The sequence below is a fragment of the Leptidea sinapis genome, chromosome 22 (assembly GCF_905404315.1).
Source record: "Leptidea sinapis chromosome 22, ilLepSina1.1, whole genome shotgun sequence".
Lineage (NCBI taxonomy): Eukaryota > Metazoa > Arthropoda > Insecta > Lepidoptera > Pieridae > Leptidea > Leptidea sinapis.
This window is the reverse complement of record NC_066286.1, coordinates 318,012-345,703: the sequence shown is the minus strand read 5'-3', so window position 1 is coordinate 345,703 and position 27,692 is coordinate 318,012. Positions and strand designations below refer to the sequence as shown.

At 40.0% G+C, this 27,692-nt stretch overlaps 1 protein-coding gene across 1 annotated transcript; it reads right to left on the bottom strand.

The window, feature by feature from the left end:
* Positions 1-491: 491 nt before the first annotated feature.
* LOC126970930 (facilitated trehalose transporter Tret1-like) lies at positions 492-15,533 on the bottom strand. Its single transcript, XM_050817066.1, has 8 exons — positions 15,471-15,533; positions 12,523-12,755; positions 10,907-11,060; positions 5,002-5,082; positions 3,182-3,240; positions 1,958-2,116; positions 1,617-1,799; positions 492-871 (listed from the first exon to the last, which is right to left on the bottom strand). The coding sequence occupies exons 1-8, from the start codon at positions 15,505-15,507 to the stop codon at positions 641-643; spliced, it is 1,137 nt and encodes a 378-aa protein (XP_050673023.1). The 5' UTR covers positions 15,508-15,533; the 3' UTR covers positions 492-640.
* Positions 15,534-27,692: the final 12,159 nt, after the last annotated feature.

Here is a 27,692-nt window from a genome sequence, read left to right as displayed (position 1 = left end):
AATTTAAAAAACTCTTACTACTACTTACTACTTACTGTTCTGTGAAGCAAAAGTTGTGCATGTGTTGGCGAGCTTTGGCCAAACTTTTCCAGTAGTGGTTTTAAATCGGTATATTATATTATATATTAAAATTTGATATAAGTTGGTGTTGGCAGTTTAATGCTTAAAATATAACTTATTATTCAAGTAATTAACGAAAGTAAGATACTCTGGCTGTTAAATTGCTATTTCGGGAATTGTTTTTGCAACTTTTGAATACACACTGCGGCATTGTGAGACGTGTTTGCATTTGCTGTGTTTCAAGCAAACTAAACAAAATAAGAGCTCATGCCTCAAGTGCGCTGTTATTTAACAAGACGTATTTTTCGCGCCCACCTGATATCTAGTTGCTATTGTTGATCGAAGCATACAGGCATATATATTCTTACTGCTTTATAGTGTCCACGCGAACGACAACTCGGGCAGCAGTTTGTAAGGAATTAAATAATAAATTTATCTGTATTTGTCTTTTATTTATAACATTATAAAATAATAAAATTAATTCGTAGTTTCTATCCAGCACATCATCCATCCAGGCCATCATAAACAAAGCTAATTAACTTAAAATCCTAAATCTCATGATTACGAAACAAAGTTATTCTTATTTCTTCTGCCTTCCTACTAGTCGTTTTTGAATTTCTTCTTTCGAGATACCCTTAGTTTCTGGCACTAGGAATATACCAACCAGTACGTTGATTACCCCAAACAAAGCGAAGATGTAAAAGGATCCATGAATGCCGAACATTTTGATCATGTAGGGAAATATTCCAACTATGAAAAAGTCAACAATCCACATCACATTCATGAGAATCATAGACGCCAAACTTTGAACCTGGAAAAATAATATAAGAACATGCATATTACTGAACAAAAGCAAATGAGTATCTATTACACTAAAATTTGTATTACGGAAGTATACGGTTGTCACTGTCTACAGAACTGTGCATAATAGATAAAAAACCTCGCTAAAGATGTCTTCTGAAATATGCACCCTTAGTGTTACCCCACTTACCTCTGTGCATAAAATGGTCTTTTCATAAACTCCCACTATTCTGACACCGTTGTTAGTGCCATGATCGCAGATTGATGGTTGTTGTGATCAACAGCTCAATTTAATTATTTACAAATATCACATAGGATATCTCTTAAGTGGTCAAAGCTAATTGGCTTCGTGGCATAGTGATATTGGAACCTACCTACAAATTTAATATGAATTGTGAAGCCTGATGAAAATAGTGGGTAGTAAGCAATTTCTACGACAAGAGTCTTATATATACTGAGCACATTCCGCCATTCTGGTGCCAATTCTAACTGGAAAGCAGGATCCTTAAACTCCTAATGATTAGCCATAACCCACCCACGAAAACTTAACGATAATCCATTTAAGGTTATGAATACTCTGCTCTTATCTCTCATAACACCTTCTAGTTTTCCTTTCACCTATTAACTAGGGTTTGTAGGAGTCCAAACCCTCCACAAAAGAGGACAATATTAGAGGACTTGGGTTAGGGCAAATATCAATTGCACAATAGATCTACAGACTGAAGTACAACATTAAAAAAATAACAATAACTTACATCAGACATGAAAAGTTCGGCTAACAGAACATATGGCACACTTCCTGCTCCCATCATGAATGCGAAACAGAATATCAGCATCAGCACAGCTGTGAGTATGGCTGGGACCAGATTTGTGTGAATTATAACGCCCATACACAATAAACACAGAGCTACAATAGCTGATGATGTGATGAGCAGTGGCTGAAGAAAAAGAAACTGTCAGTCTGCAGGTCGTAAATACATTTTTAGCTTCATAAGCTTTAAACAATATTTTGGGGAAATAAATTTTGTAATATCTTAGGAAGTATATACTAGAAACTAAAATACGGGTTACTAAAATAAAAGAACTAAAAACTTACCTTCCGACCGAATCTATCGGAGAACAACGCACAAAACAGGGATCCACTTAATAGGACAAGAGCAAACAGTACCGAGCATAGATGAGACGACAGGTTTGGGGCTGCTTGAGCGAAGATGCTTTTTGCGTAAACTTGCACTACTACCATTCCCATCAAGAGCTGTAAATAATACGATAAGATAATTAATTATCTATTTATTTTGATTGTAAACAAAAACAAATTGTAACAAAAAACCCTCAAGTATAATCTGCATGGCACAACAAATTTACAATGTATTACCAAAGCAGGTGAGAAACTGCCCTAAAAAGGAATTTAAACATAAACTTAAAATATACTTAGCGCATACATAATATTATAAGATCAGTGAATTTTTAATAGAATATGACTTTGAAGTAATATTGACAAATATGTTTTAGTAACTACGTATTTTTCACATAATTTTTAATGTATCTATGACATTTATAAAATATTTTCTTAATATTGATATTATGGTTGCTCTTATTTTTAACTTCATGATGCAAATTATTTAATTTAACTTTATTTAATGATGTAATCAATTTTGTTTTATGATAATTATTATGATTTGATTATAATATCTATATGTCAAATATTTGTATGCTCAATAACGGGCACGACTTGGAGAGCTAAAATGTATTTAAATCATCCATAATGTATTACATATGTCAACAAATAAATATCTTACTTACTTACTTATTGTAAGTCAAGTTAAGAAATTGTCGTATATTATTTATATGCTTAAATTTGTTAAGAAGAGCACGAATTTTTTATTATTATTATTTATTTATTAAATGATAACATTCAAATGTTAACAAAACCCTGCAAAACTGCTCTGACAGTTTGACTGCAGGAATGAGTCTCTTTAAATATAGACATTTACATAGTTTTATAAAATTAACTTAATACTTTAAATACAAGAATTTTAAATATAGATATTTACATTTTTTCATATACTTAACATAATACTTTTAATACTAGAATAACAATATTTAAGTACAATGGTTATGGAAGCGTGCTTAAATACGGCACTGCTACTCAAGTTAGCTGTCTCATCTGAACATTACGTTAAGGCGGTATGTTTTGATGTCACGTAGTAAATGTATACTTTATAGTATTTTTTTTGTATGAAATTATAAATAATATAGAATTATTTTATCACATTGATGGATTCAATTATAATAATATCATCGGTCAGCTGATATTTACCTTCAATGCGACTGTTAACGCAACAATTATAAATCCTCGTCTAGGCGCTGGTGACAAAACTAAAAAGAACAAATCTAAATTAAAGAGCTTAATAAGCTTTTGTGTGTTGTCAGTAATTAATCGTTTATGCTTCTTTTGTATTTTTTTCGACGCGTGATCCTTTTGGGAACGTAATTTTTGGGTCAGTGCTGCAAGATTATAAATTGGAATTTCTGTATTAATAAGTAACTGTGTAATAATTACGGGTCTCCGGCTATTCTCAGAAGGAACAGAGTTTCTTTAATTTCTTTGAAAAGTGCATGCATTGAAAAGTATAAAGTTTATCTTGAATTGTAAACCACCTTATGCAATACTGTTGGCCATGATTTTAGGATAAGTTGACACATTGAAATTCTCGTAGTTAGCTACGATTTGGGATGGATGTCCTACTGAAGAACTACATAGATGTAATCTTCCGGTAAGTGAATTAACTGTTTTGTAGATATAAATACCGCTCTCAAATATATCAGATGTCAGATTATCAGATGTTTTACTCTTCGGGTCATATGGAGTCACACTTCCACTATGTATCAACCCGTTTTTCTGGGTCTTACAATGGCCAATATTTACAAATGGACCAGGTAGGAGCCACTTAAGTCAAAATATGAATTAACTTTGTCGGAGACTGGATATCTTTCCAACTGATGATTCCAATGAGCAGGAGCTCATCAGGCTTGGTCTCTAAATTAAAGAAGCCTTAGTGCACATAATGCCTAAGAACGTACGCTAAGAATGTACGCTCGGATCCGTCAAACTGCCGCCCCATTGCCATGACCTCAATTTTCTCCAAAGTTATGGAACCCATGATTATGAGCTGGCAACTCTTGGAATACCTATAGCACCAGTTGATCAACGACTGCCAGTACGGTTTCCACCTAGGTTGCACAGCAATTACTTATATTCCATAAAGTATAAAAATAGAACAAGAATTTTTTTCATTATTTTAAAGTTTCGTCACGGGCATATAGATTTTTATCGACGAATAATACTCGAACTCAAAAGTCTGTCAACGCTAGGGCACCCACAAGGTTCTGTGCTTTCTCCTACGGTCTTTTGTCTTATTCCACTCCCCGTGTAGGTATCGTACGCGCGGCGGCCTCTACACAGTAATCCACCCAGTAATTGGTAGCCAATTAGTTGTACTAATATATATTCTTTGCTTATGCAGAGAACGTTCAATGATATATTGAATGCATCCAACATGCATTGTTATGGAAAGCCTTATAGCAAGTCTATCATCCACAATTACAAGAAGAAACTTGTGTCTTCTGTCGAGTCCTTTCCTGAGAAGATCGCGGAATGCGGTATAATAAACCTTATATAATTTATTCCCCAGAAGATTTAAATTTTTATTTCAACGACAAACAATCCCATTTGTAGCATTATTGCTTTTCGACAACGTACAGATCGGCCGCTCTGAATTATTATTCAACTAAGACTCCTGAGATAGGCAGGTAGGTAGTAGGTAGGTAACTAATAGGTGTTATATTATATGATATTTACTAGGTAGGCAACCCAAGATGGACAGACGATCTGGTCAAGATCACCGGAATACGTTGGATGAGGGCAGCGCAGGACCAATCGTCGTGGAAACTGGGGGGGGGGCTTTGTCCAGGCAATGGACGTCTTCAGTCGGATGATGATGACGGTAATAGGCAGGACACCTACTATTAAGTAAACGTTTCGCTCGTCATGTCACTTTTCCTCAAAAGTATGTATAGAATCAGTTGTATGGATACCTCAATGTATGGATACCTTATGCTAATGAAAATGGTACTTACAAAGTATTTTGTATGGGGGCATTTTCTTCTGCTCTATCCCCATATCTTCATTGAGTGTTTCTTTTTCCGGTTCATCAGTAGCTTAAATATTGCTTTATTTAATTATAATTATCTATAAGTCGTTTTCTTTTTTATTTCTTTCACACGGGTTACTTAAAATTTCTTAAATTGACAGTTACAATGTATTTACACCACAAAGAGTTTAACCCTAAAACATACTTCGAATTAAACATAGTTTCATAGAATATCTCTAATCATTCAAGTGAGAGAGTTACAAACTATCAAGAAATACGTAAGACATTTAACGGTGAAGAGAAAAAGATCAAACTTAGCATAAAAATAACTACAATTAAGAAGAAAAAGAACTTACAGACGTAAAGTGCTTTTCATAAAATAAGTCACAAGCGAATCTACATAATACATTTTTCTGATCCATGAAGTGTTTATTGAATAGAGACAAATTGTCAAATAATAATTATAATTATATTATTTATATGGCAGAAGAAGCATAAAAGCAGAATTAATGGAGTTGAGATGAGATTACTGCGTAGTATGTGTGGGTGGAGACCGATTGATAGAATTCAGAATACGGTAATACGAGCGCGCTGTGGTCTGAAAGAAGATGTTGTGACAAGGACTGAGAAAAGAATGCTGAAATGGCTTGGACAAGTGGTGCGAATGAGTGAAGAAAGAATGACTTATCAAATATATAAAGCAAGTGTGTGTGGGCAAGTACATTCGTCGACCTTTTGAGAAAAGGAAAGGTCCGAAGCACCCGCAACCGGCGAGCATGCGTGACAAGCGTAATGAATGTAGATGAAGCGCGTGAGATTTGTAAGGATAGAAGCAAGTGGCTTTCTATTGTCTCTGCCTACCCCGACGGGACCAAGGCGTGAGTGTGTTTGTGTGTAATATTTATATTTATTTAAGTAGATTTTTTTTATGAAAAAAGGAGGACAAACTACCGTACGGGTCACCTGGTGTTAAGTAATCACCGCCTCGAGGAGAGGAGGCCTTTATGGAAGGTGAAAGCGCTTTTTTTGAAGGTACCCATGTCGTATCGTCCCGGAAACACCGCACAAGGAAGCTCATTCCACAGCTTTGTAGTACGTGGAAGAAAGATCCTTGAAAACCGCACTGTGGAGGACCACCACACATCCAGATGGTGGGGATGATATCCTAACTTGTGGCGTGTTGTGCGAAGGTGGAATTTGGCGGCAGGTATCATGTAAAACAGCTCTTCGGAACACTCCCCGTGATAAATGCGGTAGAAGACACACAATGAAGCGACATCTCTACGCAACGCCAAGTGATCCAGCCGTTCACAGAGCACTGGGTCCCCGACAATTCCAGCTGCTCTACGTTGCACGCAGTCAAATGGTTCGAGCTGATACTAGGGTGCGCCAGACCAGAGATGACAGCAATACTTCATGTGTGGCCGGACCTGCGCTTTGTAGAGCGCTAGAATGTGGGCCGGCTTGAAGTATTGCCGTGCTCTATTAATGACGCCCAGTTTCTTCGAAGCCAATTTGGCTTTGCCCTCCAGGTGGCCACGGAATTGGCAATCGCTCGAGATTTCGAGACTCTGAATTCCGATACTAGGCGAGGATTTTGGCTAGTCAAAATTGATAAAATTTCGTTATGCTGATAATTACTTACCACCTATTGTAGTAAGTGGAACAGCAGGCATTATTTCTTGTTTAAGCCTCGCAAGTGCATCTGAGACTTCCTGAGACTCGAAAGACAAGCCTTTGTAATAGGCTATTGATTCCCGAGCTGCCTGAAGAGACACGAACACAACATAAATAGGATTTACTTCATCGGTTCTAATAACAGTAAATATATATTTAAATAATACTAGCTGCCCCAGCAAACGTTGTATTGCTATATATAGTAATTAAAAAAATATCAACTATTGAAATTTTAGAGGTATAAAAATAGATGACGACCGATTCTCGACCAAATATATCGTAGATCATACATAAAATTTATCATACTACAATTATTGTATTCGATCGCCTTCTTGCAACTCTATTGCGGATCTGTGGATGCAACAGAATAATATAAAAGTCGCGATACAAAAATAGGTGTTTATTTTTTTTTTTTTTTTTTATGGAATAGGAGGACAAACGAGCGTATGGGTCACCTGTTGTTAAGTGATCACCGCCGCCCACAATCTCTTGCAACACCGGAGGAATCACAGGAGCGTTGCCGGCCTTTAAGGAAGGTGTACGCGCTTTTTTTGAAGGTACCCATGTCGTATCGTCCCTGAAGCACCGCACAAGGAAGCTCATTCCACAGCTTTGTAGTACGTGGAAGAAAGCTCCTTGAAAACCGCACTGTGGAGGACCGCCACACATCCAGATGGTGAGGATGATATCCTAACTTGTGGCGTGTCGTGCGAAGGTGGAATTCGGCGGCAGGAATCAGGTTAAACAGCTCTTCGGAACACTCCCCGTGATAAATGCGGTAGAAGACACACAATGAAGCGACGTCTCTACGCAACGCCAAGTGATCCAGCCGTTCACAGAGCACTGGGTCCCCGACAATTCGAGCTGCTCTGCGTTGCACCTGGTCAAATGGATCGAGCTGATACTGGGGTGCGCCAGACCACTAATTATGCTCTCCATGATTTTGGAGAGCAGAGAGGTAATAGGAATAGGCCTGTAGTTTGCCGGATCCGAACTGTCTCCTTTTTTTTGGATCGGATGGACAAGGGCTGACTTCCATGAGTCAGGGACTACGCCTTTAGAATAAGAGTGCCGGAATAAACGCGTTAGCACCGGCGTCAACTCAGGGGCACACGTTCTAAGCACGATTGGAGGAATGCCATCCGGCCCGCTCGACTTTCTGACGTCCAACGAAAACAGAGCTCGCCTAACAGTTTTCTGTCTGAACTGTACTTCAGGCATAGAGCTTTGACACCACGGGATGGTCGGCGGTGTTTTTCCGTTGTCGTCAAGAGTCGAGTTGGAGGCGAAAAGAGTGCACAAGAGATCGGCTTTCTCTTTTGCCGTATGGGCCAGGGTGTCATTCCTCATGTGCAACGGCGGAATGGACGGCTGGCTGAAGTTACCAAGAGCAGCTTTCGACAACGACCAGAACTTGCGTGTTCCGGTCGGGTAACTGGAAAGCTGCTCGTCGATTTTGACGACGTGTTCTGACTTTGCACGGGCGATTTGCCGCTTAAAAAATCTGGAGGCACGGTTGTATTTCCTCTTAAGAACTGTGCAGTTCGGATCCTTTGTGCCCAGCGCCGCAACCCAATTTCGATACACCTGTTTTTTGCAGTCAGATGCTGCTTTAACAGACGCATCGAACCAGGGCTGTGATCTGCCACCGATGGGTACTACAGAGTTTGGTATAAAAATATCCATACCCTGTAGTATCACATCGGCTACTGCAACGGCGCAGGCACTAGGATCATCCGAAGGGAAACAAACCCTGCCCCAAGGGTAGGATGCAAAAAAGGAACGCATTCTATCCCAATCTGCTGACTTGTAGTGCCAAACGCGGCGGGTCGCTGGTGGTCTGCGACGTTGGCGTCGGATAGGCACTACACTCCTGACCAGACAATGGTCGGACGTTCCGAGAGGGGCGTCGACAAAGACCTGGTAACCATCGGGATGTGTAGTCAGCAGAAGATCCAATAAGGACGGCATGTGGCTATCCACATCCGGGAGCCACGTTGGCGACTCAACCAATTGGGACAGACCATACGCCAATGCAAAATTATGCACAGATCGCCCTGCGTAGTCTGTGGTACGTGATCCAAGCCATTCGGCATCGTGCCCGTTTAAATCACCCAAGACTACGATTTCAGCGGAGGAGATCTGTGCAAGTACGTCGTCAATTGCCGCTTGAACGCAGCCCATGAGATGATCGGTTTCTGCGTTACCACTATGGGACCTGTAGACACACGCGGTCCTCTAAATCTACGCGGAGCCAGAGAGTGGACAGGTCCCTACCCTCAAAATTGCCGAGACGGCGACAGCAGATATCCTTCCTAACGTACACTCATACCCCGGCATGAGGCAATAAATTGTGCTCAATTTTGTACCCGGGGTACGTTAAATATGACGTATCGCTAGGTCGAGATATCTGCGTCTCAGTAAGGAAACACAAGGCCGGCTGCGCCGTCTCAAGGTGGTGGTGGACGGCGTTTAAATTGTAGTGAATTCCCCTGATATTGCAAAAGTCCACGTTGAGTGTGGAGCGGGGTGCCGTGGGGTAATATCTCTTTATGGATCGCTCTCATATTTTGTTGGGGGGGGGGGGGGGGGGGGTAAGGGATGGCCACCGGTCCTCGACACTAACCTATGCGAAACATAGCGGCACTAGGCCGCTACTTCACGCCAGTATGCTTTGCGAGTGTGGTAATTAACCCGGACGAGTCTGGCCCGATTGTGCTGACGTCATAAGACGGCAGCGTGACTCTCCCACTTCTAAAAAGCCCTTAGTCGCCTCTTACGACACCCATGGGCCTGGGACCCCCCTATTCTTTTAACGCCCCGGGAAAAGTGCAGGTAGATAGGTCAAAATTTGACGTTGTATGTATTGTTTAAGTGGGTCTCCTTATCATTTAGGGGTATGAAAATAGATGTTGGCTGATTCTCAGACCTACTCGACATCGCAACTGTCAGGTGCAATATGCACACAAAATTTCATACAAATCGGTTAAGCCGTTTCGCAGGAGTTCGGTAACAAATACCGGGACACGACAATTTCATACATTAGATTATACGAGCATTAAGAATAAATTTTTGTTTTGTTAGGCCAAAGAAGTACAACTTCTTGCGTGCATACATAAGCACACACACACTTTGTTTTTTGACATACCCAGCGTCGCTCTCATAGTAAATTCAACGACACCTCTCAAGCTGAAATCCATTGAGCTGTTTTGGCCATTGAGCATGCCAAACAATTATACATATCTACATAATCTCGAAGAACATAGGGTTATGGCGCAGTGGGGTAAAAGCGACATTTCTACGCAGCGCTAATGTGTTGAAGTTTTAAGATGGACTTGAAAGTGTGTGTTTGAAGATGTTTATCCAGTCAAAATATCTGTAGTGATTTGACTGTACTAATATTTTTAATACTTAATATAACTTACCTGTGGTCCTCGCTTCTTTAATAAGAACACAGGGCTCTCCATGATTGACAATAACAAGGCCACGTATAATATACAAATGAGAATGTTAGTCCATACAACATATCTGAATGTGAGTACCCATCCGATAATGAATGATATTAGTACTCCAAAACAGTAGAAGAAGCTGGTAGCTGAAAAAAAAATCACCATTTTGTGGAATACAAATTAGTCTTAAATTCGTTTTATACGCAAATTATGAAATTGATTGATAAATTTTCGTGATTTAAAAAAAAAGCGTTCTATTTATACCATAAAATATTACCCTTGAAACAATACAGGGCCAGACTCGTCCGGGTTAATTACCACACTCGCACTTAATACCGGCGTGAAGTAGCGGCGTAGCTATGTTTCGCATAGGTAAGTATTGAGGAACGTTAGGATATCATCCCCACCCATCGTGATTTTCAAGAACTTTCTTTCACGTACTATAAAGCTGTGGAATTTGCTGCTTGTGCGGTGTTTCAGGGACGATATGGTCCACATGACCTTCAAAAAAGGCGCGTAAATATCCCTTAAAGGCCCGCAACTCTCCTGTGATTCCTCTGGTCTTGCAAGATAATGTGGGCGGCGGTGATCACTTAACACCAGGTGACCCGTTTGTCCTCCTTTTCCATGAAGGAAAATACGATTACCCTTATAACCAAACTACACTGACTGAATCGACCGGCCACGAACCTTTTTTCTTAAGTGACGATTTCTATTAGTATAATCACATCGAATGCTCGTTAAAGAACTTTTTTACAATCTTACCGCTCGTTAAGAGTCCGCGCACTGATTCATCAGCAACTTCAGAAATGAAGATCGGTGTATGAACAAGAGTAGCCCCGCATGAAATTCCACCAAGGAACCTTGCAATCAGCACGACTATGGATGACGAACTCAAATCTATCATTAGCCATGATGCCTGAAATATTAACCAGTTCAGCTATTGTACTCAGATTTGAAAGTTACAAAAATGAACTGATAGACAGACATGCAAGACAATAACAGAAAGCCAATGGGTGCATGGTTGTCTTGTCTACACAAATCAAATGACGCAAGAAGTATTTTTTTTTTCTTTTTTACTACTGTATCGGGAGAAAAGTTCTTTGCATTTATTTAAAAACTCAAGAGATATTATTTAGAGTTTGCTTTCATATTTTGATTACAGTGTATATGTGTCATATTGTCCACGACTATTGGTCATATTGTAGGTAATGACATGATTCAGTAGGTATAGAAATTGCACAGTACTTTTGGCAGTCCTCTTTATTCCCTTTATGTCCTCGTTACCAACCTCGTCAAAAAGAGCTCGATTTTATAACGTCTCAATAAAGAACAGAGAAGGAGACAGTTCGTATCCGGCGAACTACAGGCCTATAGCTATTACTTCTCAGCTCTCCAAAATCATGGATAGCATAATTAATCGCCAGCCCTTGGTATACTTAGAGGGCTCCAGTTATTCAACTACCGACAGTACGGCTTTCGCAATGGTCGGTACGGCAGGCGATCTTCTGCTGTATCTAACACATAGATGGGCGACGGCTATCGAAAGAAGAAGACCAGGCAGTAAGACTGTATATAGCGATGACCTTTGATCATGTATGGTATAAGGCGTTTCCCTCAAAATTCAAGAGAGTTAATGCCATTGGACCTCCAGCTTCCTCACTGGGCACAGCATACAGGTCGTTGTCGATGGTTATTGCTCGAACTAGAAGCCTGAGAACGCTTGAGTGCCCCAAGGCTGTATGCTATCTCCTGCACTATTCCTACTATGTTTAATTTTTGTATTTTTCAGCTTTATTTTCAAAATTGCATTAAATTAACAATTTTTATTGTAATTGTTTTGAATAATTAATTAATGGTTAATGTAAGATTAACTGTATATCTAATATTACTTGAATAAAAAAATATATATATATATATTCATGGGCAAAAAAGGGCGTACATCTTCTTTTTAGGCCGGCAAAGCTCCTGTCTTCCTCTGGTATTGCAAGAGAATATGAGCGACGGTGATCACTTAACATCAGGTACCCCGTGCGATCCATGGTCCTTCTTTTCTTAAAAAAAAAGCGAGTACGAAACTGAACTTCACTCGATCGTTTATGATGAGATCAAAGATGTGACTTGTTACTGGGTGATCCTTTTCGTCAAATGTTCTTTATATACTTCAAATGTATTAAAATGTTCTCAAATTATCTTTTTACATTGTGTTTTCATGCATCCATTGTATTATTGAAGTTATTTTTACGATTTATTTAAGTAAGTTGAAACATTTGAGTATTTTCATTACTGTAACTTTTTCGAAGTGGTGGCAAATTTTATAGCTTTGACATTCATGTGTCATTTTCATCAAAATAACTTTTTAGTTTTGGTGCTATACTTACAATGTATGGCATAGCAATTGTTATTCCTCCTATTTTTCTCCCCAAACTATTGATAATTATTCCGCTGAATACAGTACCAAACAAGCCTCCCAAACATGGCAGCGACCCTAACAAAGAACTTTCAATTTCTGTCATGGGTTTTGATAGTAGTGTTGTATTCTTTGATGTATACAAATTAAGAGTATATGATGGCCATACGAATAGAAGACCCATTAAGAAGCTTCCTAGAGTGCCTGAAAATATTGAACATTTTAATATATAATTTTATCAAATACACTTATTTTAACTTGTATATTATTTTTTTTGTGCAGGAGTTAAAAAGAGTGCAAAATTAACCAACATATTTTTTAAAAGGTGTCAAAATAAAATCAATAAAATCTTAAACCGTATTAAAAGTTTTAATGCCATCAAACCAAAAATAGGTTGTCATTAGAACTTTGCATTCCGAATTTGGGGATGGAAATAGTGTTACTTTATGGAGGTTTTTTGCCAATGCAGACCCCTAATTTAAAGTCTGTCAAATTTGATTTAAGCCCGATATATGGTATTAAACCACGTTATTTATTTATTTAGATAGTTACAGCAACAACACATCATTATACAATAAAAATTTTTGGAAGTACAGAAGAGATTGTACAATACGATATGTCTTTACATGTGTAAACAACATTTACAATAGTGCGAAAAGAATAACAAAGTTGAACAATTAAACATAATAAAATTAAAGAAATGAAAAGTATCTATATAACCATTTTTTGCAGTGATATCGTTATAAGAGCTCTTAATTCTGTTTAAGGGGGCGTTTTTACCTATATTAGTTCTGCTGATTGTTGGGCTGAAAATATTGTTGATAGGGACGTTAAAAAAATTGGTAAAATATTACGATATGACTAAGTCGCCACACAAGACAAAGCTAATCGCGTAAAATATAACGTCATGGTACATTGTCAAATAAAAAACCAACTTCAAAAACTAAAAAGTATAAAATAACTTAATAAAGATTCAATTTAATACACCCCCTACATATTCATACCTTAAATAATATTAATAAAATAATATCTACTATTATTTCTATGTGCTAGCTATTGATAGGGTTATTTTGTTCTAGATGAAGCTATCCCGCTCATAGTCACGCGTGGCGAGTGTAGGTACCTGCTATTATTACATTTGTACATTTGGCTTGGCACCGACTTCAAACCTATCAATAGGTAGCATATACAGATATTCGTAGGTATTTTATTTATATTAAAGGTATCAGGTATATGCATCGGAGGTGTATTAAATTAAATCTTTATTATGTTATTTTATACTGATTATATTTTGAAGTCGGTTTTTCTAAACGTAGTGTTTATTTTATACTTTTTAGTGTCTGTAATTAGTTGTTCTGTAAACTACAGTAGGATTTTTCTAGATAACATCATCAAACTACAACATTTCGTTGCTTTTTAGTGTCAAATATTAAATAGTATTTTTTTAAGTAGCTGTGGGTAAGCCTACAAAAGGTGCCGCACGCCTTAAACAATACAGAACCCAAGAAACGGGAGTAGAAAAAAGTATCGCCTCCGAAAAATGCTTTACAAAACTCTATTTCCCGTTCTTGTGAGAGAGTGAAAGATCGTGAAGAACGTTTGTTAGCTATGAATATTTTTTTAATGACGATAAGGGACGAGGACGTTCAGCTGGTGGTAATTGATACGCCCTATTTAGTTTCATTTAGTCTCATTTGCCCAGTAATTTCACTAGCTACGGCGCCCCTCAGACCGAAACACAGTAATGTTTACACATTACTGCTTCACGGCAGAAATAGGCGTTGTGGTACCCATAATCTAGCCGGCTTCCTGTGCAAAGGAGCCTCCCACTGAATGAATGAGCTATGAATGACAGGTAGCCTAACACTACTTATCGGGACGCGGGTTAATCACAATAATATATAAATTACCTAAATGAAAACTCTTAAAAAAGCCGTACACAAACTATAATTACGTCATCCACGTTAAAAAACACATTAATAAAAAATGTTCATAAAATGATAACTGGGCAAAACTATGTCAAAACATTCTGCAAAGGGTGTTCACACTTAAAAAAAACCAATCGAATTGAGAAAATCCGTTAATACAATACTGCTAATGAAGTATGTACGACATAAGTTATCTGTTAGTCCAAGTTAAGATATATAACGTTACGATTATAATATTAACTAGCTGACCCAGCAAACGTTGTATTGCCGATATTAAAATCGCGATACAAAAGGAAACTGTTGATCGTAGATGGGTGAAAATTTGCAGTTGTATGTATTTTTTAATGCTGACTCATAATCAAACAAATTAAAAAAAATGTCAAAAAAAATTTAAAAAAAAATTTTTTTCGTGTTTTCCTTAACATTTAGGGGGATGAAAACTAGATGTTGTCCGATTCTCAGACCTACCCAATATGCACACAAAATTTAATGAGAGTCGAGCCGTTTCGGAGGAGTTCAAAGTTTAACACCATGACACGAGAATTTTATATATTAGATATAAGACCTGACTGATGATTTGACTACTAAAGAGAAAACCAAGGATTATTTAAAACAAAGTCTGTTCCGGTATAATTCGATAGCTGTTTAATATTTCGCAAATTTTAAGTGACGATTGGTATAATATTTTATACTGCATCGTCGAGGAAAATAAAATCTAATATTTCCAAAAAAATGTACACCTCTTGATAGCTTTTCAATATTATGATTTTCAAGGATCGTTTATGTCAAAGTATTTTCATATAATATGCGATCACTGATTTTCAATAGCTACTAAAGATTTCTCAAAACTTTTAAATACTTTTAACGCGAAAATTTATTTCAATACATACAAAGAATAAGAATACCTGAGAACCTGAATTTTAGATGCTTATTGAAAAGCTAAGTCGATGATTCATTAAAATTGTAATATAAATTATTAATAAATACTTACACGCCAGAGTAACTTGAAACTGTCTTATTCTTGTCATTATTGCGTCTTGTATCACACAGTAACTTAACCATACTGTCACTGAAATGACACAAACAGGTATTTGTTCAGATAATTACAATAAAATTTATACGTTGGTGAAACAATAAGAATATATTTCTAATGCTAATTATTTGCTCGATAAAGTGATTACAATTCGGATATTTATAAACTTGAATGACTTGAGAACACATTGTTTAATATTTATACAATAATTTTTGAAATGTAATACGTGTATTTACTCGGTGTACTCGTATATGTTAGAACAAGTTCTTCTACTCCAAGGAGTATCTCAGAAAAACGCCCTAAATATGAGGCCTTCTTACATCGATATTTTGCCCCATAAAAATCTACCTTCAGAAATTTCATCTAAATCCTTAATACAAGGAAATGTGATGTAAGAATAATTATATATATCTATAAATGTACAATAATAATTGCTTCTTTAAATATTTTTATAAGTAATTCGTTCGCACCTGGTTAAATATACTTACATTGTTGTTTTTGTTACAGTTTTAAACTATTCAAACACGCAGCACCCATGGAACCATTCCGAAACACGCCATATTATGACATATTAAATTCCACTGCTTAAATGCCACTGCTTGTGGCGGCGACACTCGTGTAAGGCAATGCCTTACACAAGTCAGTCAAGTCACTCAAAAATACAATGTTTGTTTCCAAAGGAAAATGTCGTGTTTGCTAGAAAATGTCGTGATTCGGTAGTTTCCCACTCTCAAACAGTAATAAGTACTGCAATCGTATCGAAATGCTCCTCGATTCAAATCAGTACTACATAAATTTCTTCTTGTGCGTCGAAAATTATCTAGATGTTGATTTCTGAGGTTTTACTGGATGATTTCGTATTGCCAGCCGATCCGTTTTACGGGCTGCCTCGCATTGCTCTTGTGATTCATTCATGCACGAAGTCGATCCATACTAACGTGGTTCTTATCACCTGCAATTTCTTGTTTTTCTTCAGTCCTTTCATTCGCAATGTTTCGAATCCTAGTTGCATTACGTCTTTGTCCGGAATAATTTGATCGTCTTGGTCGTGACATTGTTAATGATAATATCGGCACAATAAGCTAATAGAAACTCGAAACAAACACACCAACAAGTCAACTTGAATAACATGACGTGCACTGTCAGTTATATTTTACTACTCATGTGGCTTTAAACTAACAAAAAACTTCATTGAATTCTTTCTATTCTCGAGATGTCATCAAAGTGTCAATCTACAAGTCCAAAATGTATCAGAAAATAATTTTTTTTATAATAATATTTTAAAATTGAAATCCAAAAAATCTAAGAACAGAAAAATTGGTCTTGCCGTTCTTGAGTTATAAACGGTGTAACTAACACGACCTTTTTTTTATGGAATAGAAGGACAAACGAGCGTACGCGTCACCTGGTGTTAAGTGATCACCGCCGCCCACACTCTCTTACAACACCAGAGGAATCACAAGAGCGTTGCCGGCCTTTAAGGAAGGTGTACGCGCTTTTTTTGAAGGTACCGTATGTCGTATCGTCCCGGAAACACCGCACAAGGAAGCTCATTCCACAGCTTCGTAGTACGAGGAAGAAAGACTTGAAAACCGCACTGTGGAGGACCACCACACATCCAGATGGTGGGGATGATATCGTAACTTGTGGCGTGTCGTGCGAAGGTGAAATTCGGCGGCAGGAATCAGGTTAAACAGCTCTTCGGAACACTCCCCGTGATAAATGCGGTAGAAGACACACAATGAAGCGACGTCTCTACGCAACGCCAAGTGATCCAGCCGTTCACAGAGCACTGGGTCCCCGACAATTCGAGATGCTCTGCGTTGCACGCGGTCAAATGGATCGAGCTGATACTGGGGTGCGCCAGACCAGAGATGACAACAATACTCCATGTGAGGCCGGACCTTGCGCTTTGTAGAGAGCTAGAATGTGGGCCGGCTTGAAGTATTGCCGTGCTCTATTTTTGACGCCCAGTTTCTTCGAAGCCAATTTGGCTTTGCCCTCCAGATGGCCATGGAATTTGCAGTCGCTCGAGATTTCGAGACTTAACAGACTTTAACAACTGATGCGAAAAAGTAATAAAATATATTATCTAAGTGACCCCGGATATACTATATATAACTAAAATTACTGTGTACTTAACGTGAACCGCGGACATAAGTCTGCTAATATTCTTTTTTTTATAAAATAAAGGATAAACGAACATACGATCAACTGATGTTTAGTGATCACCACCTCATCTCGCAACACTGGAGGAAACAGAGGTTTACGTGTTTCTTTTGAAGGTACCCATATGGAATTGTGTTGAATATAACCCACAAGGATACGATTTTAAAGCTTGGTTGTACATGAAAGTTCCTTAATAACCGAACTGTGGTGGAACGCCACACATCCAGATATTGGGGATGATATTCTAATTTGTGGCGTGTCGTGCTAAGGTGGAAATAGGCGGCAGGAATCAGGACAAAAAGCTCTGCGGAAGACTAAGTAATTAAGTTCGATTCAGGCAGGCAACGCGAGCCCACGTGCCGCGTTATCTGTCCTCCTTCGAATATTTTTATTACCTGCGTTATCGCACTATCTGCTCAGGCCACCTGGGCTGCTATTGTTATCGCGCGCTATTGTTCGGGACTCTTTGAGTCTCGCACCTGATACGTTCCATCGCGGAACGTAGCTTAGTTATTATCTGTGTTAATTAGCCGGTTTTACGATCGTGTTAGTTAGCAACTGTGCTGTGTTTCGCGATTCTGCACGCTAATCGTGTGTGTTTGTGAGCTGCAATTCGTGCCGTGTGTGTCTTCTCTGCGGGGGCCTGCACAGCGTGCATCGGGGTTCCGGCCCAGCCAGTCTACATCCAGCAAAGCTAAGTCTTAGGCTTAATTATTATTATTAATTTCTTTTAATTTTGCATACTTTATTATTATTAATATTATTTATTAATGTGCAAGTGTACAACTTAACTATAGTTGTCCACTTAATTATTATATTCCCCCTCTGCCTGACTCGGGCATCGGGGGTTGTTGCCCGCTCAACCTAGTTATTAAATATGAAAACCATGGCTTCACCAATGGTTGCCGACGAGGGCCTTCTAAGCGCCCTACTAGATAGGTTATTTACGGAGAAGATCGCTCCGCTAATGAAAGAATCAATCAACGAGACAGTGGATGCCGCTATTAAAGCGAAATCCAACAAATGTAACTCATCGTCTGACGTTTCTGGTTCCGACGGGGAATCCGAAATGGAACTAGGTAATGACTCCGACGCAAGCTCCGTAGCTTCGGTCAAACCAAGGAAAGTGATCACCCGATCAGCCCGTCCGCCTGTCCTTCAGGCGTACTTTGAGGCGCAGGCGACCCCTAAGGTCCCCGCGGTCAGTCCTGACCGCACGGAAGCCCCTCAGGCTTCCAGTGCTTCACTGGCCCAGCTGGAAACCACTCTACCGTCGAGAGCGGAGAGTGTCGCGTCGGATGCTGACGGCTTCATCACCGTCAGTCGCAAAAAGAAGCGCGGTCGCGAATCGCCTTCTCTTGATGGCACACCCGCCAAGAAAGCCGCGGCCACGACTGGCTCCACTCCCGTGTCCGCGCCCGCGCCCGCTAAAGCCCGCGTACCGCCTCCGACCAAGCGCCCGCCTCCTATTTTTATAGGAGACCGAGGCCGCTGGTTGGTTATCAAAAATAGGATCCCGAAGACGCTCTCCTTCCAGGCGAGGGCGTACCAATCTCTCATTAAATTAGAGACCAAAGAGGTAGCGGACCACCGCGCCTTGACATCTCTTCTTAGAGAGCTGAGTGTGGGTTTCCACACGTACGCCCTGCCTGAGGAGAAGCGTCTGAGGGTCGTTATCAGGAACGTCCCCAGAGAGTTAGACGAGGCCGACGTTCTGTCGGACCTCAAAGAGCAGGCACACGAGGTGCACCGTATGCGCGGAACCACCAACAAACAACCATTTAACATGGTTCTCGTCGTCCTCGACCTCACGCAAGAGGGAAAGGAAATTTTTAATATTAAATCGGTTTGCTCCCTTCAGGGCATCCGGGCCGAAGCTCCTCGCAAACGCGGGGGGCCTGGTCACTGTCACAGATGCCAGTTATACGGGCACTCGGCACGCAACTGCGAACACACCCCGAGGTGTGTGAAGTGCCTCGGAAAACACGGCACGCCAGAGTGCCCTTGACCAGCGCAATGCGCGCAGCCCCCGGCCTGCGTCTTGTGCGGGGAGAAGGGGCACCCCGCGAGCTATCGCGGGTGTCCCAAGGCACCCAAACACAAGCGTCACCCAGGGCGCCGCCAGCCGCAAGGCAGAGCAGAGAAGGTGGAGTTCACTCCGACCTTCAAACCTGCGCCGCCTCCGAAGGTAAACGCCTGGGCGAGGTCTCCTCCAGCTGCCAACGCTGCCACAGAGGCCACCCTCGCGGCCCCCGCGCCCCTCCGGCCACCGCTAGCGTCCCGCCCGGCGGCGTCGGTCCCGCGACCGAGGCCACCGGCGCCCGCGTCCGCGGCAACAGGTAACCAAGGCGGCAGCACCTTTGCCTTCATGTTCGAACTGTCAGAGCTGTTCGACATAGATGAAATCACAGCCCTGGCCAGCAGGCTCGAAGCTGTCCGGGACGACCCGCCGTCGCTCCTGCAAGTTATGGCAGACAACGGCAAAATATTCCGTTCCCTCACCGATATAGGGCGAAAGTATAAAAACATTCGCGATGCCTAATTACGTAAGCGGATGGGTTAAACCACATACGCTCCGTATAGCGTATTTTAACGCCCAAGGCCTTAAGCCTCAACTAGACTTGGTGAAGGAGTTCGCTCACGAACATCAATTAGACCTATTCTTAGTGCAAGAGACATTTCTAAAACCACGTATACGCGATCCGCGTATCGCTAATTATAACTTAGTCAGGAATGATCGCACCACCCGTATGGGCGGCACCCTCATTTATTTTAAAGGGTCTCTACACTGTATACCTATAGATCCTCCGGTCCCTCACTAACATCGAGGCCTCTGCCATCCGAGTCAGTATGGCGAATCACCAGCCGATCACTGTTATTTCAGCTTATCTTTCGCCCAACAAACAAGTATTAGACACAGATATAGAAGCATTACTCGGCCACGGGGCCGCAGTCATAGTGGGCGGCGATCTTAACGCCAAACACTCCAGCTAGAACAGTAGAGCTGCAAATAGAAACGGAATCTTATTAGATTCGCTGACAAACAAGCTGAACTTTTCAGTAATAGCACCCGACGAACCAACACGTTGCGTTACTTAAGAACGTAACGCTCAATGTAAATTCAATCGAGGTTTTTCACGAATTAGAGTCAGACCACCGGCCCGTCGTCCTAAATCTAGGCCCGCCGGTTAACTTTCAACCACCGACGAAAACAGTGATCGACTGGCAACGGCTGGAAAAGGATCTCGAGTCTATGAAGTCCGACGACCTTGACCTTATACCGGACGTCATCGACTCGATCGACACGGCTCACAGTGCTATCTCTCATGTGACGTCACATATACAGAATAGGATCAAGGCCTGCTCCAGGCAGGTTCCAACGATGCAACCGCATCGCCTAAACCTGCCTCCAGAGGTCAGGAACTTACTCACACAGAAGCACAGAGCCACTAGACCTTACGATAGGTACCCGTCAGTCGAGAATAGGCGCCACCTCCGCTACCTACAGCGGGTGGTACGGGAACGTATCGCGGAACTCCGCGGCGAACGTTGGGACCGCTTGCTCGGCAACCTTAAACCATCACATGTGGCTTTCTGGAAGCTGCCTCGCGCGTTCAAACAGGAGCCGCCCACTGTCATGCCTTCTTTGGACAGACCGGGACTGCAGCCGGCGCTCGATGACGATGAGAAGGCTGATGCCTCGCCGATAGTCTTGAGAGTCAGTGCTCTCCAAATGCAGCAGCCGACCCGACACGAAGTTGATCGTGAAGTTGAACGTCGCTCCGCTCTGAGCCCTTCAGGCGATGTAATAAAACCCACCTCTTACGAAGAGGTGAAGCTAATCATTAAGGAGCTTCACTCCAAGAAGGCCCCGGGGCCCGACACTATAAACAATAGGGTTCTTAAAATCCTTCCCTCGACTCTTATTACTTTATTGGTTACCATTTTTAATATTCTATTGTCTAATAGCGTGTTCCCCGAACAATGGAAGGATTCCATTGTTATCGGTATCCCAAAACCCAATAAACCTAAAGCTAATCCGAGTAGCTATAGGCCTATTAGCTTAATTAACTCGATCGGTAAACCTTACGAAAGATTAATTCTCGCGCGTCTTAATCATTACATCGCGGAGCTCAACCTGATACCCGACATACAGTTCGGATTCAGAACCGCTCACTCGTGTCCCCAGCAGGCTCACCGACTCACCGAGTACATTCTCGTACGGCGTCAACTTCACGCTACCACGGCAGCCGTGTTTTTCGATGTCGCGAAGGCATTCGACAAGGTATGGCACAACGGCTTAGTATTCAAGCTGTATCATTTGGGAGTGCCAGACAGGCTCGTGCGCATCATACGAGCCTACCTTACTGATCGCTCCTTCCGATATCGAGTAGAGGGCACCCTATCCTCAGCCAGACCCATCAGGTCTGGCGTGCCACAGGGTTCAGTCCTCTCTCCCACACTTTTCTCGCTCTTCACAAGCGACATTCCCATGTTTCCGAGTGTCCAGCTCGCTCAGTACGCTGACGATACGGCACTCTACTTTGGCTCCGCTCTATTGAACCGCTCAACCTTGAGCAGGAACATTAAAGTGCTTCAAGCCGCCGTCGATGAACTAGGCAACTGGTTCAGAAAATAGCGGATTGAAGTGAACCCCACCAAGAGTGCAGCGGTACTCTTCGGTAACGCGAATAGCATCCGCGCTAAAAAACGACCGACCGACGTCATTAAATTGTATGAAACACCCATACCGTGGGTGAAGGATTACAAATACTTAGGAGTCACGTTCAACAGCAATATGAATTTCAAGAAAAATATTGATACGGTATGCAATAGAGTCCAATTTGTCCTCAGTCGCCTTTATCCACTTGTGTGTGGGCGAAGCAAACTTCCGCTCAAACACAAAGTGACGCTGTACAAAACCATTGTACGGCCCATACTGTCATACGCAAGCGTCGTTTTCGCGCACACCCGACCGAGCTACTTACGTCCTTTGCAAGTAGTTCAAAATAAATTCACGCGCATGGCAACCGGAGCCCCGTGGTTCATCCGAAACGTTGACCTTCACCGCGACCTAGAGCTTCCGACGATAGCTCAATACTTTAAAGAGATCTCGCGACGCTTCTTTGACAAGGCGCCTAACCATCCCAACATCTTGGTTAGGAAGGCATGCGGGTACACCCCCCTTCACCATAGTCTCAACCCAATAAGACGTCCCAGACACGTAACGGTAGACCCGGAAGACGACATCGCCATTGCGAACGCGACACCCACACAAACACCGACACAGACACGCACACACCGCCTTCGCAGGCGTAGGCGCGGTCAACCACCGCAAACCACTCGCACTCGTCACTCTGACGATGGCCAGCGGCCCGCACCCTAGATACACCACACATTGTTTTGATACCCGACGAGACGTTAGTCCTCGCCCTGTAATCGTTTCACTACACTCACTCACACACGGACTGACTGACGGACTTACATACACCACTTACACAATCACAAACACACTCCACAAACAGACACAAACACAAACAGACACAAACACAAACATACATGCACACTAACATTTACACTACTTACACAGATACAAACATACATACATACAATCATAAACACATACACACACACTTACATACATTACACTAAACAACACCACACTCGGCGGCGAGTGTGTTCTTCTCATCTTTTCATCTTCATTTCATCTTCATTTTCATTCTCTCTCCTTCCCACAAGCACACAGCCGGTCTGAGGTTCGAGTCTCCTTAGGAGACACCCCGCAACTGTTGTTGCGTAGTCTTTGCGGCCTCCACGGCCCACGTCCTACTTCGCTGTGAAAGCCAGGGCTGCTAACAGCACAGAGGAGGTTTTAGTCGATATGGGGCGTCCGCTTACGCGGACTCTCGAGTCCGACATGTTACGCCCCGTTCCGGGGCGTAAATACGTAACAGTATTTCCTCCTCTCAAAAAAAAAAAAAAAAACTAAGTAATTAACTAAAACAGTTGCAGCCACGCTGTCTACAGATATATGATTAGTTATTAATTTGTTACTCTGCAATCTTTAAATAAATAACGGAAGTATTGTCAAATCAAATCAAATCAAATCAAAATCACTTTATTCATGTAGGTCACGGAAATGACACTTATGAATGTCAAAAGTTTACATTTCTTTTTAAACTTCCCTGGCGGTAAGTTTAGTAAAAGGTTGAGTTATAATAAAAAGAAGAGTCAAGAAATATATTGCCCCTCTTTTAAAACAACATTTAGACCTTCACCGTTTTACAAATCATTTCAATCACAATATAATATTATGTGAACTGCTATTTGAGTTATCATTGTTTATACTGTTTTCATGAAAAAAAACTAAATACCTGTAATCTTATTGTTTATTCGACCCAATATTGTTTTTATTTCCAATATTTGTTTTGAATGGACATATTTTCTGATAGAATTTACTGACGCACGGTTTGACAGTTCTGCTGTGAAACAATTTCATTATAACAAACAGGGAGGAAATAATTCTTGATGTTACGAAATATTATTGACAAATTCATAAAAAAATTGTTTTTTTATTATGCACACGTGTGTCGGGTCAGCTTGTATATATTGTATAAATCGTTCTACTTTTTGGATTAAAACTGCAATATTAACCATCCTGTGATAAGCAAACTTTTGAAAAAATCGATCAATAAATATGATGAATTTTCATCTGAGATAAACCGTGTGAATACCCAAAAATAAATCGCTTTTAAATTCCAGTAGGTACATGACAATAATAATTAAAGTATGTAATTGTATATCAAACAAGTTGTTATCAGTTTTTAATTTCCTGCGGTTTTAGAAAATGTATAGAAGGTATTATTTATCTTACTATACTTCACGAACGGAACCCCGCGGCGCGGTGACGCTTGGGCCACGGAGTACTTGAACGTATGTGCGTTCCTTATTGCTTGTTTTGAGAACTCAATGGATCGTCAACAGGTCTTTTTATTTGGTTGACAGACGACCCAACTTGATAATTGCTAACAAATAATGTGTTTCCTTGAATTATTATAATGAACAACGCCATTGTTTCTGGGTAAGGAAATATTCTGATACTCTTATTATAAATGGCTAAAAAACATTTGACTAAACCCACGGACTAGTAAAAAAAAAGGATTCCGCGCCGTGATATTAGCAAGTGAAGCACCTTTATGCTAGTGTGTGTGCGGTTACGGGGTATACCAGTTACACAATTTTATCTCCCTCAAATAATCATATATCTACAAATACTTTTATGTTATTGTTTTTACACTTTTTCACAACGCACGACGGCATTTTTAAAATACTTTATTGAGACGCAAACTGATCTGTCACAGACGATGACAATTCTCATAATGGCCGCCTGACTATATATTTACACGTTAATCGGCTTGTTTTGGTGCTACACTGTAAGGTGACACGGAGTCCTTATTTTTTTACTAGTCCGTGACTAAACCTATGTATTTAAATGACGATGATGATTTAAGTTTTCACAAAAACTAAACTGTGAAAGTAGCATTAATATTTTTAACATGCAGCTTAGATGTTTTTAAGATTATTTTTTATGATGGATTTGCCACGCTGGCAAATGAATTATGCTGTGGTACAGATAGCAAAAACGTAACGAACGCAAGCTGTTAGTTACACAATATTTATTTATTCCACTTCTTTAAATATAAGAACAAGATTATAGGTAGATAATCAGAAAAAATATTGAAACATCTTAAAATTTTATAGGATATTAAATCTTAATTACTGTTTAATACCAATAAATAGTGTTCCAGTCTTATTTAATTACTAGCTAATAAAGTTAACGATATTCTTATTTTGCTACATTGAAATAAATAATTTCATTGCACGCATGAACAAGTAGTAAGCCATTATATCCCAAGTAATTAGCCTCAGTTCACTTTTTTTATGAAAGAGGAGGACAAGCGAGCCCACATTCTCTTGCAACCCCAGAGGAATCACAGGAGCATTGCCAGCCTCTTAAAAAGGTGTAGAGATTCTTTTGAAGGTACCCATGCCGTAACGACCTGAAACCAACAAGGAAACTCATTATTCAGCTTTTTTTATTTATTTATTTATTAGGTTTATTTACAATCATTTACAATAATTCACACAAATATACAAAGTAGAACTAAAAACTAGGAACTAAATGTAGTGATTACTTACAAATAAACACAGCATGCACAGAAGTAATTAATTTTAAGGTATTATATAGAATAAGTTACGAATTAAACATTTTTTTTAAATTAATAAATGAGTTATACACAGTTACATAAATTTTCCAATTATAACATTATTAAAGATTACCAATGTTGGTGCAAATGGTCTTGCGGAATTTGCCTAAGGAATCAGCAAATATGTCAAAATCAGCTACGCTATAAGAATTTTAAATTTAACATAACCGTGGGACTGGGAAATTGGTACCTAGGATCGTTCGATGAAGTGGAGGTAAAGTGGAGTAATAGACTTACGTGGAATTCTTACTGGTACTCTTAGACTAAATTTATTTAGCAAAAGCCGTTCAACAGTTTATGAGTAAACAGAAGATCCAGAAGTTCTCTACGTTCATCCAATGTGGTCATTTTAAGAAGGCCAGCCTTTCTTTGTAAGAAGAAATTTTCTTGGCTTTACCGGCACTAAAAGCCACATGCCACAGAAAACGCTATTGAATACATTCCAGTCTTAGGATATGTGTAGTATAGTGAGGACGCCAGACAACTGAACCATACTCCAAGATACTCCTAACCAGACTGAAATAAAGGAGCTTTTTTATTTTTAAATTTTTACAAATGTTTGTGTTAAGTATAACAAACCCGAGCATTTTAGAAGCACGTTTTACTATGTTTTCTAAGTGGGGAAGAAAAGTAATTTTTTCATTGAAAGTCACACCAAGATCCTTAATAACTTCCAAAGTCTCTAAAGTATGTTCTATTATATGATATTTATAGGTAACATAGCTCGATTTTCGAGTAAATTTACTTGGTAACATTTTTCCTTATTTAAGTTTACACCATTAATTTCACACCATTGCACAAGTCTTTCTAAGTCCTCCTGAAGAAGGGAATCAATTGTCTTTGCAAATTTTAAGTCATCAGCATATATGTACACAGAAGATGTCAAAAAGCAATTGAATAATATGCCATTTATAAAAATATTAAACAATATAGGACCTAATTGGGAGCCCTGAAGGACGCCAGATGTAATTTGACATACATTTGATTGAAAACCATTAACAACAACAAAGAACGAGCGAGCCTGTAAATATGATTTCAACTAGAGATGAAACGGATATACGGTAACTATCCAGTATCCGGCCTATCCAGCGGCCTTAATACTATCCGGCCGAATACCGGATAACTACCTACTATTCGGCCGGATAGGCATCAGGCTGAATATAAAAAAATCTATATAAAAAATATATTTTTAAGTAAAAATTTGCTTTATTTAGTTAGATTTAGTATCACTTAAGAAATATAATTAGTTTTACTTGTTAATTTTTAATCACACCATAGTAAATGAATGTAATAGAAAAAAAATAATTAATTAGTACTCATACTGCACTAAAGGCAAATTATGGTGGATAAATACTAATTTCTCTGCATTGAGAGGTTGCTAACTTCGCTCATTTAACGAAAACAACCGAATCTAACCGAGTCTACTCGATTGTTCGCGCGCCGCCTACGCAAGTCTGTGTTTGTGTGTGCGATACACCAAACGGCTAAGTTCCGCCGGATATTCGGCTATTCGGCCACATGGTTGGCCGAATATCCGGTATCCGGTATCCGGCCAAACTGCTATACATTTCATCTCTAATATCAACCAAGTAAGGAGAGAGCCAGTAAATCCATATGCTCGTTATTTACATAAGAGAATATCATGTGGGAAAGTATCAAATTCTATACACAAATCAGTATATATTACATCTACTTCCTAACTTTTATCTATTGCGTTGATTATAGATTCAGTAAAAGATACCAA